At 45.3% G+C, this 21,628-nt stretch overlaps 1 protein-coding gene across 3 annotated transcripts in view; it reads left to right on the forward strand.

The window, feature by feature from the left end:
• Positions 1-21,628, forward strand: part of Ced-12 (engulfment and cell motility Ced-12) — a 185,219-nt gene that overhangs the window by 18,810 nt on the left and 144,781 nt on the right. For all 3 annotated transcript variants that reach the window (XM_068383010.1, XM_068383016.1, XM_068383000.1), the window contains exon 2: positions 8,770-8,923. In XM_068383010.1, the coding sequence (XP_068239111.1) occupies positions 8,801-8,923 (123 nt within the window). In that variant the 5' untranslated portion in view covers positions 8,770-8,800. The remainder of the gene's footprint in view (positions 1-8,769; positions 8,924-21,628) is intronic.

The following is a 21,628-nucleotide window of genomic DNA, read 5'->3' on the forward strand; positions in this document are numbered from 1 at the left end:
GAGAAGAAGAAATTCTATTGGTGAAGGAAGAATTTCTGCGCAGGGAGGCGGGGTTTTTGCGCAGAAGGTCAAAACCTGCTATGTACACACTAACGAACGGGAGCGACTACAACCGGCAAGTAGAATGAGAAAAATTAAATGGAAAGCAGTGCTAATGTTAGCATGATTCGCTAACATTTGATCTACATCACACGTTAGCAGCTCTGCATACCGTATTTTTTCATGAGACATAGCCTTTGCAACGGCGCCTCCAAAGTTTATCCAGTTATACTGTTTTGTCTTTTCCTCCGTTTATTATACATCCAAGAAGGTAATGTATAGAGAAGAAAAGGCTTGTTTTACGTTTATATATCGTTTCCCCACCCAAAACCCTGAGTTCCCACTGGGGGTCCCCCATTATCGTAGGATGTAGATATATATATTTCTGAAACTATTCATTTGCGACGGGAACGAGTGTCATTTTCGAAGAGAGCGTAATTTTTTTCTATAAGAAAAAGTAGTTTGTTCCGTAACCGAAATACAAACCACGCTATTTACATAGGGTTTACTTTCAGCGTAGCTGAAATGACGAGCCATTAGATTTTAACGAGGGTTAAACTACCCCTGCGCTAGTTAGCACGGGGTTAGGGGAGGGGTAGCTAGCTACCCCTCCCCCTCCCACACACTGGTGAGCTGCCTCACTTCACTTTTGGCTCGGACGATGTACAGACGTGTCTGTCTCGTCCTCGCATTTTTGACAGCCTTAATCTGTTTTTCTTTTTCTTTCAGTTGTGTGTTTGAAGTTGGCCTCTACCTTTCTTCTCATTATGCGGAAGTGCCCTGGACTCCCCGACCGCCCCTGTGGAACATTCATGTCGGCGGTCAATACAGACCCTCACACCCTTTGCCCGCAGTGTCGAGGTCAACGGTGTGAAAGTGATAATGTTTGTATGGAGTGTAGGGAGTGGCCTACCTCCCAGTGGGAAAGGTTTGCCCGGCGGCGTAAGAAGAGTTCTAAGAGAGACCGTTCTCCCTCAGGGACTGCCTTGGGGAAGGAAGGCTCCAAGGACTCTTCTTCCGTTGCCCGAATCTCCTCCGAAGCTCCCACTCGTTCGGTCTCTCCCGAGAGGCCGCCGAGTGGTAGCGTAGGTCCTTCTTTTGTTTCCCAATCTCGGGGTTCGGGAGAGGGTGTTGCCTCCCATAGCGACGCAGCTCCCCCTCCTCCTCCGGGGGAGGATATTGTTGATTTTGATGACCAAACTGTATCTAACAATGACCTTTTCCAGCTTTGGGCTTCCTTGGGGCTTAAGGGCTCGCCCTCCAAGGAAGCCCTGTTTGATCTGATCCAGTTGGGGGCAGCTGTCCAACAGTCACCGGTAATACCAGAGGTAGACCCTCTGGCTATTGTCGACGTTGTTGTGGCAGAGGCGTCCGAAGGGTCGGGTCAAACCCCGGCTGCTGCTGTTGCGGATGTTGCTGAAGGCTCAGGTTCCCCCTCCAAACATCCTTCGAGGGGGAAGCTGGGTCCAACGGTCTCTCCTGCGGGTGTTCCTCCCCCTCGGGGGAGTGCACTAACAGAGATTCCTCTTCGGAGGACCGACGGCGGTGATACCCTGCCTCGAGGTCGTCTTCGCCATAAGGCTCGCCCTCCTCTTCGCCGCCGAGGCCTGTCTTCTCCTTATAAGGGAGTTAAGAGGCGCCTTCTCTTCGGGTCTTCACCTTCATCGTCCCCTGCAAAGGATTCTTCTCGTCGGGAGCAGACCGTGGCAGTGACATCACTGGACTTCTCCGCAGATTGTTGGCGATCTCCTGCGCCTGCCAGATCCTTGTTAATTCAAGCAATGGTCCCTTCGGGGCATAAGGGCTTATCCCACAATGTGGGTAAGTCCCTTCTGCGCCAGGTTTCACCTGTGCGCCCTTCATTAGCGCGCAAGCTCCACCGCTCTTCCTGATCGCCAGCGCCCTCCTGCTCGCCAGCGCTCTCCTGCTCGCCAGCGCTCTCCTGCTCGCCAGCGCTCTCCTGCTGAAGAGTCACCTGACTCTTCTCGCCAGCGCTCTCCTGATCGCCAGCGCTCTCCTGCTCGCCAGCGTTCACCTGCTTGCCAGCGCTCTCCTGCGGATGAGTCAACAGACTCTTCTCGCCAGCGCGCTCCTGATTGCCAGCGCGCTCCTGATTGCCAGCGCTCTCCTGATCGCCAGCGCTCTCCTGATCGCCAGCGCTCTCCTGCTCGTCAGCGCTCTCCTGATCTCCAGCGCTCTCCTGCTCGCCAGTGTTCACCTGCTCGTCAGCGCTCGCCTGCGCGCAAGCGCTCTTTTGTCCTTACTGCTCGCACTGCGCGTCAACAGTCTCCTGAGCGCCGTCAACCTCCTGCTTGTCAGCGCACTACTGCACGCCCAGTTCCTGATGCTCGCCAACGTTCGCCCACGCGCCCACGACCTTCGGATCTGGGCGCAGGCAAGGACATTGATCCTTTGCCTCACCAGCGTTCCCCTGCACGTCGACCGCCGCCTGCGCACCACCGTGCGTTTTCTCCTGTGCGCACTTCTAAAGTGCATGCGCGCCCGCGCGCCCACGAGTCGACTCCTGAGCCCGCCCACGAGCGTTCACCCTCAAGCACATCAGCGCCCCCTGGCCCTGCGCCCCAGTTGGCAACTTCTCTCCGCGCTACTGCGCGCCATCCTACGCGTCAGCTATCTCCTACACACCAGCGTTCTCCTATTCTTCGCCTGTGCGCGAACGCTCGCCAAAGCGCCCACGCTTCTGATCGCCACAGGTCACCGACTCGCCCACGCGCTAACTCGCCTGTGCGCAGTCGGTTGCCTACTCACCCCACGCTTCATCGTTCGCCAACGCGCCATTGCTCGCCAACGCGCCATTGCTCGCCAACGCGCCATCGCTCGACAACGCGCTTACACTTGTCTACGCTCCACCGATCGCCTACACGCCATCGCTCTCCTGATCGCCAGCGATAGCCCGGGCACTCGCACACACCCTCACCTGTGTATCCACGCACACCTTCGCCTGCGCACCCCCTCGCCAGCGCATCCACTCGCCCACGCGCCAACTCGCCCGCGTGCGACCCAGCGGTTTTGCCATTGCGCGAGCGCCAGCACGACCCCCAACACAATTCCCGCCGGGTTTCGCAGCGCGCCCAACCTTGCGAGTTGGCGGGGCCGCATGCTTCCAGATCGTCCTCGAGATTGCCATCTCGTAAGCGCCGAGCACGCGTCCAGGAGCAGGAAGATTCATCGGAGAGGTCCAGGCAACATTCTTCTTCCCTTTCTTCATTTCAGGTAGGCCCAGTAATATCCACTCCTAAGGATCAGCCGATCCCCTTCCCTCCAGCGGGAATCGCTGACACTGCGTCAGTCAGCCACCAGCCTTGGTTTGGTTCCCTGATGAAAGCGGTCGTGCAAGCTATGAAACCAGCCCTCGCTGATCTGGGACTAAAACCAAAGGCTCCCTCGCCCCCGCTGAAGAGAGTGAGAGGAGTGGATTTCGCGGTAACTTCTCCCAGGGTTAAGCTGGCTCCCAAGAGGTCCGTCGGGAAGGCCCCTTCCCCTTTGCAGGCGTTGTCTCCTTCTCCTGCGGACGAACCTTTCCCATCCTCAGGAGAATCCAGCGAGGTGAGGCGCACAAGTTTATGGTATTCATAAGCCCCCCAAGGCCAGTGCAGCCCTGCCATGATCCCAGGGGGTGAAGAGTGCCAGGGACAAGGTCATGGGCCAGCTTTCCGAGCTCGCCTCCTCCAGCCGTTCTTCTGCCGGGAACAAGCTTCTCCCACCTCCTCGCGTTCAGCAGAGGAGGTACTTCGAGATCATGGAGGAGCCTTGTTTAGCTCTTCCCCTCCACCATTCTGTGGAAGAGCTCACCAGGGGTCTCTCTCTAGAGAAACTCAATGCCCGGCAGGTGACATTCTCAGCGTCGGAGATCCTAAGCCAAGAGAAAGTCGCTAAGTGTGCCATGCAGGCCACTTCGTGGCTGGATGTCTGGCTAGGATCTCTGGGCATCCTATTGCGCTCTGAGGACTTGTCCAAGGAGAGTAATAGGAAGGCCCTGGAGACCTTCCTCCTCTCGGGCATGCGATCCATCGAGTTTTTGGCTCACCAGGTCACTAACCTGTGGGCTAACTCGATTTTAAAGCGACGTGATGCGGTGACTGAGAGGTTCCACCCGAAGGTCCCCGCTGTGGATGTCAGCAAGCTCAGACATTCTTCCATCCTTGCAAGAAACCTGTTTGAGCCCAAGAATATAGAACGGACAGCTGAGAGGTGGAGGAAGACTAGTCATGATTCGCTCCTCCAGAAGGCCCTTACATCTCGGCCCTACAAACCTCCAGCTCCTCAACAGCAACAGCAGCCTCGCAAGACACCAAAGCAGGCTCCGGCAGCTAAGACCAAGGTGTCTAAACAGCAGCCCTTTCCTGTCAAAGACAAGAAGGGTGGAAAGTCCTCCAGGGGAGGCAGAAATCCTAGAAGGAGCGGCCGAGGCCGCAAACGCTAGGATTGGCAATCCCCCTGCGTGTCCACCTGTAGGGGGATGCCTGCAAAGTTGCATGCACAGGTGGCAGCAACACGGGGCCGATTCCTGGACGGTCTCTGTGATCGGACAAGGATATCGCGTCCCGTTCATAACATCTCAACCTCCCCTGACAGCGAATCCAGTGTCGTTGAGCTCCTATGCCATGGGATCGGCAAAGGGGCTAGCCCTTCGGGCAGAAGTCGAGACCATGCTCAAGAAGGATGCTCTCCAGGAGGTCGTAGACGGCTCCCCAGGCTTCTTCAGTCGACTTTCTTGTAAAGAAGGCGTCTGGAGGCTGGAGACCTGTTATCGACCTCTCAGCCCTGAACAAGTTTGTCAAGCAAACTTCGTTCAGCATGGAGACAGCAGACACGGTCAGACTTGCAGTGAGACCGTAAGACTTCATGTGCACACTGGATCTGAAGGACGCGTACTTCCAGATCCCAATCCTTCCATCTTCCAGGAAGTACCTAAGATTCAGCCTAGACAACAAGATCTACCAGTTCAAGGTGCTGTGTTTCGGTCTCTCCACAGCACCTCAGGTGTTCACCAGAGTGTTCACACTGATATCTTCGTGGGCGCACAGGAACGGCATCCGTCTCCTCCGTTATCTGGACGACTGGCTGATCCTGGCAGACTCGTAGTCGACCCTTCTTCGACACCGAGACAGGCTTCTGGGAATTTGCCAAGATCTAGGGATCATGGTAAATCTCGAGAAGTCCTCTCTGCTCCCAACACAACAACTGGTATATCTAGGCATGATATTAGACACCAATCTCCACAAAGCCTTTCCATCAGACGAGAGGATAGCAAGGCTGAGGAGGGTTGCAGAGCCTTTCCTCAGTCGAGAAGACCCTCCAGCCCAATCTTGGTTACGAATCTTAGCTCACCTAGCCTCCTTGGTCCGTCTAGTTCCCAACGGCCGCCTCAGGATGAGATCTCTGCAGTGGCGGCTCAAGTCCCGGTGGGATCAAGGCATCGATTCCCCGGACTCTCTGGTCTCGATAGGACCTGCGGAACGGACGGACCTGCGGTGGTGGCTGACCGACGACAACCTTCGAAAGGGAGTGGATCTTCTCGTCCTTGCCCCGGATTTGGTGCTGTTTTCGGACGCATCAAAAGAAGGGTGGGGGGCCCACTTTCTGAACCAGAGGGCCTCAGGCCTATGGTCAGAATCAGAAAAGTACCTCCACATCAACCTGCTAGAGATGAAGGCCGTATATCTGGCCCTTCAACAGTTCCAACAGACCCTGGCGGGCCACTCCGTGGTGGTGATGAGCGACAACACCACCGTAGTGGCTTATATCAACAAGCAGGGAGGTACCTTTTCACGACAGCTATCCCATCTTGCAGTAGAGATACTGAAATGGACCGAAGTCCACTCGATACGTCTATCAGCTCGCTTCATTCCTGGCAAAATGAATGTGCTCGCCGACAGTCTGAGCAGAGCTTCGCAGATAGTGAGTATTGAGTGGTCTTTGGATCCTCAAGTAGCCAACAAAGTCCTGACTTTGTGGGGTTCCCCGACAGTGGACCTGTTCGCGACAGCCTTGAATTTCAAGCTGCCACTGTACTGCTCCCCAGTCCCGGACCCCTAGGCACTCTGGCAAGATGCCTTCCAACAACAGTGGGACAACATCGACGTCTACACCTTCCCACCGTTCTGTCTGATGAGAAGGGTGCTCAACAAGACCAGACTATCGGTCAACCTGTCGATGACCTTAATATCTTCGCTATGGCATCATGCAGAAAGGTTCCCGGACCTTCTGCAGCTCCTGACGGAACTCCCGAGAGAGCTTCCCCCACGACACGAGCTACTCAGACAACCACATTGCAACATCTTCCACAAAGCCGTAGCATCGCTTCGGCTTCACGCCTGGAGGCTATCCAGCATCTCCTCGCAGAGAGGATTTTCACAACAAGTTGCGGAAAGGATGTCTCGACACCTGCGAAAGTCATCCGCAGGGGTCTACCAGGCGAAGTGGAGAGTCTTTTGTGATTGGTGTCGTGGGAGGGGTATCTCTCCCCTCGATGCCACTATTCCAGCAATAGCGGAGTTTCTCGTGTATTTGCGGGAGAAAATGCGCCTTTCGGTCTCGGCGGTGAAAGGCTATCGCTCAGCCTTAAGCCTAGCCTTCAGGCTGAAAGGAATAGACATTTCCTTCTCGCTGGAACTTTCCTTACTCATACGAAGCTACGAGCTTACCTGCCCTCAGTCGGAAGTGAGACCTCCTCCATGGAACGTGGTTCGGGTCCTCAGGGCTCTGAAGAGACACCCGTTCGAACCATTACGCCAGGCCTCTGACCAACACCTGACTTGGAAGACGGTATTCCTGCTCGCTCTGGCTTCGGCCAAGCGGGTCAGTGAACTTCATGGTTTCTCATACGACATCGCCCATTCAAGGGGATGGGGGAAGGTAACGTTCAGGTTCGTCCCTGAGTTTGTTGCCAAGACTCAGAACCCTGGAGTGCCGGACCCACGGTTCGACTCCTTCAGGGTTACGAGTCTCCGTACTGTAACAGATGACCCAGATCATCTGCTACTTTGCCCAGTAAGAAGTCTGAGACGTTATCTGAAGAGAACAACTGCAGTCGGTCCCCGCGTGCAAGCTCTGTTTGTGAGCACGGGAAGGACGAAGAGGAGGGTCACCAAGAATACCATCTCAGCCTGGATTCGACGGACCATTCATCATGCCTTGAATCCAGACCCTCCTCCGTCACGTCGCCCTAGGGCACATGATATCAGGGGCATCGTGGCGATGTCCCTGGCCTTCGAGAAAAACTTCTCTGTGACGCAGGTGCTACAAGCTGGGGTCTGGAAGCATCAAACGACCTTCACAGCCCACTACCTGCAGGACGTGATCCACAGGAGCCTCGATACTTTTTCTATCTGCCCTGTGGTGGCTGCACAACAGCTGGTCTAACCTCAGGCTCCTCAATGGACAAGTAGCAGAAGGTTGAGGGCACTGTTACCCGGTTTTAGTCTGCGTGAATGAAAAAGTATGTCTGGCCCTTACTTCTTTCTTCATCCTCCCCTCTCTTGGGGAATGCAGCATCCTGGGTCTCTGCATAGCTGACCTCAAACCTCTGCAGGTAAACCATGCTTCCTTGTGTTCCTAGTATTAGGAATAATACTGTCGCGTCCCCCATACCCTGACGAGGTGGTATTGAGACGTCCTAGCCTAGAATTCCATATAAAGGACTTCAGGTCAACTTCCTAAGACGAGTCACACTTCATTTCTCCACACACAACTTATGTAGGCCGCACGTTTCTTGCGTAGCAAGAAAGTTGAGAGGTGCAGGGACTCTTTTTTTTTTTTCGAGTGCTACTCACTCGGATTCTGAGTCCCCGGGTAAGCCAAAGCCAGTAAGGCTGGGGACTTTCCACCCTGCCTAAGGGTAAGTCACCCTATGTAAATAGTGTGGTTTGTATTTCAGTTACGGAACAAATGACAAATTCGGAGATAATTTGTATTTTTCCTAACCATACAAACCTTAGCTATTTACATATATTTGCCCGCCAGCCCTGTCCCCCAAGACAAGTCCTACCTCTAAGTGAAGTGAGGCAGCTCACCGGTGTGTGTGGGGGAGGGGTAGCTAGCTACCCCTCCCCTACCCCCGTTCTAACTAGCGCAGGGGGGTAGTTTAACCCTCGTTAAAATCTAATGGCTCGTCATTTCAGCTACGCCGAAAGTAAACCCTATGTAAATAGCTAAGATTTGTATGGTTAGGAAAAATACAAATTATCTCCGAATTTGTCATTTTTCCTAACAGTGCTTACCTCGAACTACTTTCGGGTTATAGCCCGCCCATTCTACCCCGAGTGCCTTACAGGACTTAATAGAAACCTATCTGACAAAACTTACTGGAGAGCGAGACCTGAGCAAGCATGCTCTCTCACCCCGGGTCGTCTCTGGGTGTGTATCACTCCGCCAGAGATGCCCCACATAGAAAACGGGAGTAGGGTAAACTACTGTACACAAAATTCTGGTCGGATGAGAGGAGATCCCAGATACTCCTAAGAAAGTAGTTCGAGGTAAGTACTGTTAGGAAAAATACAAATTACTTAAAATTTGTGATATTACTTAGAAAATTTGTTATTTTTTTTATAACTCAAATCCTTGATGCCATAGAATACTGTAAAATTTAAAATTTTACATACCGGTATGTAATTATTCAGTTGTAAGTTATTCCAAAAGTGTTTAAAAACTGCAAGCAGTTAGAGGTGAACATTTACTGATTTTAATTGATATTATAATCTTTTTCAGGAACCACCTCATACAGGAGACATAATTAATCATGGCACCGATACGAGATGCAAATGTGGTCAAAATTGCGGTGGAGATGCGGGTGATGGACATGAGAGCTAATCCGTATCTGGGAGAGTTTAGCTTACAACAACCTCTTGCGGCATTCATTGTAGTAAGTGGTCAGCTTTAGTAAATTTGAATTGGGCATTTCCAGACAAAATCTAGAAAACAGATACAGTATATGTACTGTATAAATCATTCTTAGTCCCAACAAGAATACAAACTGTATACCTTTAATATGAGTATGATTTTAGCTTAGCAGGAAATGGCCATTAAACTTTTAACAAGGTACTAGTATTTACAGGCAGATAGAGGGCAAGCCCTGCCTCCCCAGCAGTCATCTCTGCATTACTTTTAATTTCAGTCGCAAGCATTACATACGTGCTCTTACTGCCTCTTTAATTTTGGCTGTTTTGATTTTTTCTTTCTCTTTTATTATACAGTATATGGATAAGAGTGCAAATAAACTAGTGTTTTTAATTATTTATCTTAGCCGGTGGATATATATATAGCTAACGTCTCCGACGGTCCGGCAGCCGATTCAAAACTCGCTGGCGATCGAGGGTTTGGGTTGCTGGGCGTACACTAGCGCCACCACTCGGCAGGATACCATCACTATTCCAAAGTTCTCCAGTTCTTCTCTGCCGAGTTGAGTGTAAACATCGATTCTTTGCTCGCGCTAACCTCAAGTTTTCTACAATTTGGTGAAGTACTTGTTTTGGTTTTTGGCTTTAGACTGGTTGGTTATTCTTTCAACTGTTTCTCAAACAAAAAAGATCTTCAAGAGAAACTCTTTTTGAAGAGAGAAAAATTTTACCCCTGCTTTTTTTTTTATCTCTCTCTGGATTTTTCACGATGGAGAGAGAGAATATGGCCGACCCTTCCCCCAGTGTATGGGAAGTGTGTGAAAGGCTTTAAGTTTTTAGTACCGTATTTCCCGTGTGATAAGACGCTGCAAGTGGTAAGACGCACCCTTAAATTAGCAAGGCAGTTTTTTAAAAAAATGAGGATTTTAAAAACTTCTTAGTAGAAATCCATGGTCAGCGACTCTAGCGTGATTATTGTCTAACACAGTAACTTTTCTTATTTTTGGTTTATTATGAAATGTTCAAGTTAATATTTATTAGCTATATGCCGATTATCCCAATTCTATTAGATATTCTTATAAGAAACAACTAAACCAGTCGTAGTTTCCACCAAAACTACACGTTTACTCATAGTGCTTGGCGTTTCTAGTGTTGTTTACATAATGAAAGCAGTGTTGCCAAAGGTTCTTTATAAAATTTTGGTAAAGATGTAAAATTCTAGTAATAGTTGCAAAATTCTTCATATACCCTATAAATTTTCACACAAAATGTCGTTATTGATTATAGAAATCTATAAATTCTTTTAGGTGGAATACTTCGCTATTGTTTATGTGATTCTGGGTCTAGTTACTTTTTTGCTAACTTGGTAATACTGCACTCAACTAACAAGTTTTTTTCCTAGGACGTATTCAGCTACGGTCTGTTTATATTATTTCAGAACTCAGGCAACAAAGTCATTATCAATATATTGCTTTATTACAAAATATCAACAAAATATGAGAAAATAGATATACTGTACTGTATACTGAATAAACAACTAATATGTCATAGTGTCGTCTGCTACGAGACCGCTAGTTGGCATGTGTGACGAAGGAGGGAGAAGGTTGTGACTCAAAGGCAGGAAGCAATCAACTGAGTACTTTATTAAGGAACACTCTCCTTTATATACAAAACCTCAAGGCAACAGGACATAACATGTTCGAGAGACAGACAATGTTACAGAGGAAAACCGGAGACATGATCATTCAGGTTCTTTTTAGTGCGAGGGAAGAGCACAGATACAAGCATAATATATACAAAATAATTTATGTACGATCGTGTGACACACGGTTGGTACATGGCGCCCCCTCAAAAAATGACATACTGGACATGTTAAATAGGTTCCCTGAATCTGGAGAGGTAGTAGTAAAAACTGCGCCGATTAGCGGCAGTGAGTGGCTGTAGAAGTCGTTGGTTGGGGCGCGAGTGAGTGGTGGATGATGGGTGGCTTTGTTGCCGCTCCGGCTCGTCACGGGGTAGGCGAGTGTGTCCTACGGCATTCATAGGCGTGTGTGTCCTACGGCATTCCTGTCAGCTTCGGTTGAAGTTGAATAGGTGTCCTCTTCGTCACGAGTGGAGGCGTTGATGGAGGTTTTGAAGGTCATGAAGTGGCTGTCCATAAGGGCACGAACTAGGTTCACCTCACGAGGAGAGCCGTGTGCGGCAGGTTGCAGGCGAGTAATACTGGTCATTTTCCCGAGGGTGAGCGAAGCCCTTTGGTCCCCCAACGGTTGTTGAGAGAGCTGAAAAGGCGTTGCTATACGGGCGGCTGGCGACGGCGAGTACTGCTGCAGAAGGTATGCGTTAACGGCGTTATAGTAACGGTGAGAGGTGGAGGGGGGGGAGGCGGGAGGAGCGAGTCACTCCGGGGTCACCAATGTGACGAAGGAGGGAGAAGGTTGTGACTCAAAGGCAGGAAGCAATCAACTGAGTACTTTATTAAGGAACACTCTCCCTTATATACAAAACCTCAAGGCAACAAGACATAACATGTTCGAGAGACAGACAATGTTACAGAGGAAAACCGGAGACATGATCATTCAGGTTCTTTTTAGTGCGAGGGAAGAGCACAGATACACACATAATATATACAAAATAATTTATGTACGATCGTGTGACACACGGTTGGTACACATGTTTACTTGTGGAAGGGGTTAGCGAGTCATCAGCTGATTACCAAAATAAACAAATAATTTGCTACTGTACTTCGTTAAATGAAGTGCAATATAAAAATGAATGAATTTATGTGAATGATAATTGTAGGTTTATATTCTATCTCTCGTGAGTTTGAGTGCTTGTATGTCAATAGTGTGCTGTTTGAGGTGTGTCAAACTCCCCTAGACAAATTTTTATTAGTGTTAAGATGCTGGGTGATTTTGGGGGGCATTTTTCGTGAAAAAGGGTGCGTCTTATCACACGGAAAATACGATATTTATTTTATCACTTTATAAATTCTTGTTGATATTTATAGATTTACCTCTATATTTTTATATCTCACCCGCCTTACTTCGGCCTCATCAATCCTCACTCCATTTGTACTAAATACCGAGAGAAATTTTGTATTTTATTGATCGATGGGATGAATATTTTTAGAAAATATTTTAAGTGAATTTTTGTCTTTTTAAAAAGATTTTTCTTTGAATAGTCTTCGATCCGTTTTCAAAGATAAACTAGCGTTAAGTTTATTTATGCAACGCAGTTTGCACTCTATTGTTACGATAGAGAGAGAATCACGATTTCACTTTGCATAAGAGTTTGACGTTTAGTTCATTCTTCTTAGAAACTGAACTATTTTTAAATACTAAATAAAAGGAACATGTTATTTTGCAATTTCTTAGTCCTTTTAGTATTTTTTCTTTAGTCATATAACCTTTTATTGACGAAGAGTGAGTGAGCCATACTCTCGTAACAAGAGAAAGAGAGAGAGAGAACGATCCAAATCTTTTTTTTCGTCTCAAGTCACTATACAGGGAGATAGAGAGTGAGAAACGTTGTTCTTCTCGATTCAGATATTTATTCTCGTCCCAAGTCACTGTATAGGGAGGGGGGAGAGAAAACGTAGTTCTTCACGATCTAGTGTTTTATTCTCATCCCAAGTCACTGTACAGGGAGAGATAGAGAGAGAGAGAGATAAAACGTAGTCCTTCGCATTCTAGTTTGTTGTTCTCGTCCCAAGTCACTGTACAGGGAGAGAAAGAGAGAAAACGTAGTCCTTAGCGATCTAGTTTTTTAGTCTCGTCCCAAGTCACTGATCCTTTTTAACTTTTACCTTATATATTTCACTTTTATTTATATATATATAGGTGTATTAATTTTTACATGTGATACAATTACCCTGTATGTAATAATGAGCTTACACTCAAGGACATGTTTCGCAATTCCAACCTTTTGGCTTAAGGGAGAATTGCTTGCTACAGATAGAAATCAGCTTTATTCATGTCCGTTGTGAAATTATTAAAAGATGCGAGTGTCAGTGAAAAAAGTGCGAAAAACATGTTCAGTGTTGTGGAGGGTTCGTCTGTTCGTACTTGCCGCTCACCCAGTCCGAGACCTCTTTCAAGCTCCCCAACCCCTTGAAGAAGGAATGTCACAAGACCAAAGGGAGCGATAGGTATTAAACCACGAACAGACGTTCCCTCACGAGTTGCAGACGTTGCTCCTCACGATCGTCCTTATTATAAGAGACACGAGACTAAGTTCTCCTTGTCCTCCGATGACGTTCATATTAGTAAGAAATCCTGATGTCAGGTTTCACGACCTCTTAAGAGGAAATTGGTTCCTTCAGAACAAAGTCAACGTCCTGGCTGCAGTCACTGGAGCAGCCCGGAACGTATACCTTCATCAGAGGAAGGTTCGCCTGCTAAACGTTCTTTTTTAACGTCAGATTTTGTGGCTCCGGAGGCCCCTGCCAAGAGTCACGGTGCCGTTGTTTTATCTGGTCGTTCCAGACGTGACTTGAGTGCTGACGTTCCCGATGTCACGGTCTGATCCTGTGTTCAAGATCCTAACTTTAGTGTTTTGCTGGACATGCAGTCTAAGCTGTCCACCTTAATGCAGTCCTACGGTCCTGCTCCTGTTCGACAGGAACCCTTACTTGCGGAGCGTCACGGTTCCGCTAAGCGTGACTCAGTTCATCAATAATCTAAGCGTGAGGCTTTAAGTCACGCTGACGGAAGCCCTAGTATTAACCTTGCTGTCAAGGGAGATACTGATCGTAAATCTCGACGTGACGTCGAACGTTAGTCCTTATAGTCCAACCGTGACGTCGAGCTGCAGTCACTGCAGTCATAACGTGACGTTGAACATCAGACACCGCAGTCACGATGTGACGTCGAACTTAAGACACCGCAGTCACGACGTGACGTCGTCCTTCAACCTCTACCTGGTCTTCATCGACAGGTTGATGCTAGTTATCAAGCTTTTCCATCGCGACTTCTTAATGGATCTCAACCAAGTAGAGACATAGACTTCCGGATGAAGTTTATTCTGAGGAGGAAGAGGATATTTCTCCTTTCCAGCTGTACCTTTGGGTATCTTGTCTGAAGTAGAGGAACCTACTATCGTTTCCAGAGGCCATGTAATAGTGTTTTTCCCAAATATCTAACAAACCGGCTTATGAATTTCCATGAAACTACAGCAATGAATGTTTCAAACATTGGCCTAATTTTTGGTGGTACAATGAATTGACAGATGTGCTTAATTAACCCGTTTACTCTTAGAAAAAAGAGGAACTTCTTCCCTTCCTTCAGAGCATTTCGAAGAAGTGTTACTTAATCACCTAACTGTGACGCAGAGGTTCCCCCAACCCTCCTTCGGTGTTTACACCCATGGCTATCCTAGTACTCCCCCCCCTTCCTTCTTGCCTTCTTTCCTTCATTCCCATTGTTATTAGGCTACCGAGTAAATCCCTGTTAGGAAAGACCGTGTACTGCACATATAAAATGAGCCGGAAGAGCAATAAAATGTTTTATGGTGGTAGATAATGATTAGATGGTTAACACAAATTATCAAACATAATAGAAGAGGTTTAAAACGGGTGTAGAATCGCACTGTGAGATATTCTACTCGAACTCCTACAAATTTTAGATTTGCGACTAAAAAATAAAATAAAATGATAAAATAAAAACATTAGTAGAAATAGAAAACAATTTTTTTCCTTGAGAGTGATGATGAGTAAAATATATAAGTGTCCATTTCTTGTTTTGTTTTTTCATCCCTCATAAATCTATGGTTTCCAGCAATTGGTGATAACATTATTTTGGAAAAGCAAAGCTAATGAATACTTTGATACGAGTATATCAGCTTGGCATGTAGACAATGTCAATGGATTTCTCAAAGTAAGGTTGATTGGTTCATTAATTGAAGTCTGGTATAATTCCAGTGACAAAGTCGCAATGATATTTGTCACATATCTTTTAAGTAACAAAAATAGGTACTGGTACTTGTAACATAAATAAATATATAAAACTATAGGTTGAAATATAATAATTCTTATGTATGTATGAACTCACACACACATATATATATTATATATATATATATATATATTATCTATGTGTATATATATATATATATATATATATATATATATATATATACTGTATATATGTTATATATATATATATATATATATATATATATATATATATATATACATATATATATTATATATGTATATTATATATATATATATATATATATATATATATATTATATATATATATATAATATATATATATATATATATTATATATATATATATATATATATATTATATGTATATATTATATATATATTATATATATATATATATATATATATATATATTATATATATATATATATATATATATATATCTTATATATATATATATATATTTTATATATATATATATATATATATATATATTATATATATATATATATATATATTATGTATATATGCATATTATATATAAATATATATTATATATATATTATATATATATATATATATATATATATATATATATATATATATATATATATATATGTATCTCATATATATATATATATATATATATATATATATACTGTATATATATATATATATATTTATATATATATATATATATATATGTATATATATATATGTATATATATATATATATATATATATATATATATATACATACGTACATATATACATATATATATATATATATATATATATATATATATATATATATATATATATATTTATATATATATATATATATATATATATATATATATATATATATAAATATATATATATATATATATACACATATATATGATTTCAAAATTTATCAAATGGCCGATGTCAATGCCTTTATATGAAACATCTTTTAGAAGTCTACCTTCTAAGGAATTCAAGCTACTCTCTCTGGTAAAATTGATATGATAAATTATATCAAACAATGCTCTGTCATTTTCTTCCTGGCAATTGATATATCGAGTAACCTGTGTTGTATGGAAGAATGAGTCCTACGGCTTAACCTAAAGAAAACTATATTTCTATTGCTTTACCAACACTCGCTACTCGCTTGAAGTGCGAAGTGTAGGGTTAGCATGGCTTCTTTCGTCTCCTGTCATAAGTCTCATTCTTGATCTTCAATGTAAGTGAGTGGGTAAGATATAAAACGTTGGTCTTGTGTTTAGGTAAAGTCTAAAGTCACGAATCACATTACCAGGTATGCTGAACTTTTACTGACAAAGAATTTCGTATTGCTTGGGGTAGGTCATATGACAATTATCTATGGAGTTGAACAGGCATTTAACAATTCGGGGGATGGGAGGTACAGGGGAAGAAACGTTATAACAACGTCACTGAGGGACGTCATCACTTTTGCGAATGTGTGGGTGGCTAAGCATGGCTTTAGCTCATTTTCTTAAGTAAAAAAGTTAATGAAACGTAATTGGCAATGCACAGTATTTCCCAAAATTAGGCCATTGTATGAAGCGCTCCCTGCTTTGATATCATGGAAATCCATCAGTTATTTTAGGAGTTATTTAAAAAAAAACACTATTACACGGCCTCTGGAAACGATAGTAGTTCTACCTAACAATCTTTATATCTTAAGAAGATCATGACTGTTTTTAAGGAAGTTTTTCCTTCGCATTTAGTTCCTGCTGCTCCACGCTCGCCTCCTTCAGAATTCACTTTAGGGTTGGCTGCTACAGCTCCCTCTTGTTCTAAATTCGTGCTCTCGGTATTCTAAGAGTATTTTACGTTTGCTGAGAGAATGGTTGAAGACTATAAGAAGTCTTAGCAAGTCAATCTTTGCCTTCCCTCCAGCCGGATTGAAGAACTTCTGGCAGGCTTAGGAAGGAACAGGAGCAGACCAATGGTCTGTCCTCTTGTTGAAGGAAGGGTCCATTATACCTTTTGTAAAGAAACCTCCTCTTGTCCAAAAGCCGATAGATCTCTCTCCCAGATACCGAGAGGAAGCAAGAAGACAAGCTTTGCACATACAGGTGTCTCTCTTGTTAGAGAAGGGAATTGTGGTGAAGTTTTCTAAATCTTCAGTCTCTAGGCTTTTACAACCTCCTCTGCTAGTTCCAAAGAACTCAGGAGGTTGGAGACCAGTGCTGGACGTGAGCGCGCTCAATGTTTTTATCCTGAAAACAAAGTTCACTTTGGAAACTTCCAAGTCTGTGCTTGCAGCAGTAATGGAAAGCGATTGGATGGCCTCACTCGATCTCCAGGACGCTTACTTCCTTATCCCTACCCATCCGACCTTCCAACTATATCTAAGGATCGTGTATGGGAAGGAAGTGTTCCAATTTTGAGCTCTGTGCTTCGGTCTCAGTACTGCTCCTCTTGTGTTCACGAAGCTCATGCGGAATGTGGCGAGCTTCTGCACTTTACAGGTGTCAGAGCCTCCTTTTACTTAGACGACTGGCTACTCAGGGCATCATCCTTCATTCGCTGTTTGAAGGAACTCAGATGGACCTTGACCCTAGTGAAGGACTTAGGTCTCCTAGTAACAAGGAGAAGTCTCAACTGACCCCATCTCAAACTATTCTCTATTTGAGGATGGAGATACGGAGTCTAGTTTTTCGGGCTTTTCCATCACCATCAAAACTCGAGCAAGCTTTCTTAAAGATTCATCTTTATCGAAAAAGGAGCAGTTGCTCTGTAAGGATGTGGATGAGTCCACTGGGAACACTCTCGTCTCTGGAGCAGTTTGTCTCCCTAGGAAGACTCAATCTTCGCCCTCTCCATTTTCTCCTCAACCACCATTGGGACAGGGAGAAGGGCTTAGAAGAAGTGTCCATTCCACTTCCAGAAACGATCATGACTTGCCTGAAATGGTGGGATGTCAATCTCAGACTTCAGGAAGGCCTCTCTCTTGCCCACAAGAACACAGACTATGTATTATTCTCAGAAGCTTCGGACGCGGGGTGGGGAGCAACACTAGACACTCTAGAGTGCTCGGGCCTTTGGACCAAAGACCACGTAAAGCTTCATATCAACCAGAAGGAGATTCTAGCAGTTCTTTTGGCCCTGCAAAGTTTCAAAGACTGATTCGAAACAAAGTGGTGCAGGTGAACGCAAACAACACCGCAGCGTTAGACTGCATCGCTAAGCAAGGCGGGACCCACTCGCAGTCCCTTTACTTAACTGCAAATGTTCTGCTTGTTTGAGCGAAGGAAAGAAGCATGACCTTACTTACAAGGTTTATTCAGGGAGAAAGGAACGTGATGGCAAACTGCCTAAGCAGAAGAAGCCAAGTCATTCCCACGGAATGGACTCTTCATCAGGAGGTGTACGAGAAACTATGGCGGATATGGGAACGTCCGTCCTTAGAACTGTTCGCAACCTCAATAACGAAGGGGCTTCCTTCTTACTGCTCTCCAATTCCAGATCCAGAGGCAGTCCACGTCGATTTGTTCTTACTGGACTGGTCTCACCTGGAGGTGTATGCGTTTCTCCCATTCAAGATCATTTACAAAGTCCTACAGAAGTTTGCCTCTCACTTAGGGACCAAGTTGATGTTGGTTGCTCCCCTCTGACCATCAAGAGAATGGTTCACCGAGGTACATCAGTGAATGGTGGACTATCCAAGAAGCCTGCCAGGGCGGTTGGATCTTCTCAATGAAGAGGTTCCATCAAAGCCTCCACATGCTTCATCTATCTGCCTTCAGACTATCAAAGACTCTCTAGAGCTCGAGGGTTTTTCAAAGGAGGCAGCTAGAGCAATTACCAGAGCAAGGAGATCCTCTACCATCAGATTCTACCAGTCTATATGAGAGGTATTTTGAGATTGGTGCAAGGCCACCTCCTTTTCCTCATCCTATACCTCTATAGCTCAAATCGCTGACTTCCTGCTACACCTTAGGAATGTACGTAACTTTTCTGCCTCTACCATTAAAGGTTACAGGAGCATGTTAGCTGCAGTGTTCAGACACAGGAACCTAGACCTCTCGAGCAATGAAGTCCTTCAAGACCTTCTCAAGTCTTTCGAGACTTCCAAGAAGCATGGGGTAATGACGCCAGCTTGGAACCTGGATGTGTCCTTAAATTTCTGATGTCTGAGAAATTTTGAACCTTTGCACTTAACTTCTTTTCAAGATCTTACTCTGAAGAGACTTTTCTTAGTGAGTCTTGCTGCTGCAAAAAGAGTTAGTGAGGTTCATGCCTTCAGTAAGAATGTCAGCTTCTGTACTGGTAAGGCAGTATGCTCTTCGCAGCTTGGTTTCTTAGCCAAGAATGAGCGTCCTTCTCATCTATGGCCTAAATCTTTTGAGATCCCCAACCTGTCAGATGTGGTTGGTAACAAGATAAAGTCCTATGACCTGTGAGAACACTTAAATTTTACATTGACAGAACCAAAAATTTCGTGGTGAATCTGAGTCTTTATAGTGTTCGGTCAAGAAGCCCTCCTTACCGATGTCTAAGAATGCCTTATCGTATTTTTTCAGGCTCTTAATTAGAGAGGCTTACGCTCACTGCAGTGAGACTGACCTTTGATTATTGAAAGTAAAGACTCATGAAGTCAGAGCTATGGCAATGTCAATGGCTTTTAAGCAAAATGGTTCCTTACGAAGCATTATGGACGCAACCTACTGGAAGAGTAAATCTGTGTTCGCTTCACATTATTTAAAGAATGTCCAGACTCTTTACGAGTACTGCTACACTTTGGGACCATTTGTAGCAGTGAATGCAGTAGTGGGTGAAGGTTCAACCACTACATTCCCCTTATGCTAATACCTTTTTTCTTCTCATGAAACTATTATCTTTTTGGTTGTATGTGGAGACTGGGACAGTCTTCCGCAATCATTTGATTTTAGTGGGTGGTCAAGCTTGTTTCTTGTGAGCACCCAGATCAAGGGTATTGGTGGAGGTCCTGTCATAGGGGTGTTCACCCCAGATATGACAGCTCCTAGAGGTCTTTCAGCCCCCTGAGTGGATCGCTGGGCTTCATAAGGATAGCGGACTAATGAGGCAAAGTATCATAAAAGTCAGTTTCCTTATCAGGTACTATCCTTAAGTTTGTTTTATATCAAAACTCTTGAGCTATATTCCTACAATGTTTAATGCTGGTCTCTTACCCTCCTCCAAGGGTGTGAATCAGCTATATATACAGTATATCCACCGGCTAAGTTAAATATTTAAAAATTATATTTTGATATTAAAATAAATTTTTGAATATACTTACCCAGTGGATATATATAATTCAACGCCCTCCCTTCCGCCCCTCTAGAGACCCTACGGGCAGAGAAGACCTGGAGAACTTTGGAATAGTGATGGTATCCTGCCGAGTGGTGGCGCTAGTGTTCACCCAGCAACCCAACCCCTCGATCACCCGCGAGTTTTGAATCGGCTGCCGGACCGTCGGAGACGTTAGCTATATATATATCCACCGGGTAAGTATATTCAAAAATTTATTTCAATATGAAAATATCATTTTAGTGATAGATAAAAGGAAGAAGAAAAGGAAATGCAGTTGTTTTCCAGATACTTTACTGTATTCAGTAAATGTTGGACAGTTTTATGTGCAAGCCTGCCTTTATCCATATTATTTATGATTCTGTTGGGTGGCATCCTATTTTGCTGTCATTCCCTTGCTTGTGTGGCCTTGGAACAACATGTGAACCGAAGGAATTGGCATTCCTTGAACATTGCTAGTGCTCCGCTGGCCGAAGGAGTGTTTGCTACTGCTGAGTGTTTAATGGTAGGGGCACCGTGGTACAGATTCTCATGCTCCTGCTACCTGTGCTCATTCTTGTAGTGAACCAAGTGCCCTCGGCTGAGCCTGCTAATTGCTACCTTTGATCCGAAGTAGTTACCAAAGTCTAGGAAGACTGATCAGCTGGAGTCTTGTGGGACTCCGACTTATCTCTCCCCGTGGATGCGAGGGAGGAATGTTATGTACCTATCCTGGAAACATGCCCTGGTACATGAAACAGGTGCCCACACGCCTGCTGTCGGTGCTTGATCCCGCACTGGACGAAGATCACGCACTGTCGGTAAGGATGGAAGGTGCTGCCCTCAATCCCTGCCCTCTTCCATGATGAAGGTACAACTAGGGATCTCTTCCTAAGAGAGAAAAGCTCGCTTGTGGTGGGAGAAGAACCTGTGATAGTCCTCTCTACTCTTACAAGCAACAAGATATTCATGTTCATGTGAGCATGAATATGATACACGGTCCCCTTTCGATCGTTCCTTTTGTGAACTGTTTCCACATGATTGGTCACACCAATGTTTTTCACCTCGGACTTGCCTCCATGTGAGCAGTCACCGCACGATTGGTCACATCACACTCGGATACCTTGTGCTTGTTCTTCTTGTGATAGTGACTTTAGTCACCGGAAATGTTCCCAAAAGTTCATGCGTGTAGGAACCAGATCACCTGTCACCTGCTCCTTCTGAGTGATCCCAGTCCACACACCAAGATATTTCCACGTACCGAGATCTTCCCACTTGCCTAGATCTTCCCAGTTGCTGAGATCTCCCCAAGCACCAAGATCTTCCCATGTGCTGAGAACTTCCCACGCATGCGAGCCATTCATTGAGACCATCCTATGCACACCAGCTACTCGAGATTTCCCCACACGCCAAGAACTTCCTATGGACTGAGACCTTCCCACACACTGAGACCTTCACACACACTGAGACATTGCAACACGCCGAAACCTTCCCATACGCCGAGACCTTCACATACG

The sequence above is a fragment of the Palaemon carinicauda genome, chromosome 1, assembly GCF_036898095.1.
Source record: "Palaemon carinicauda isolate YSFRI2023 chromosome 1, ASM3689809v2, whole genome shotgun sequence".
Lineage (NCBI taxonomy): Eukaryota > Metazoa > Arthropoda > Malacostraca > Decapoda > Palaemonidae > Palaemon > Palaemon carinicauda.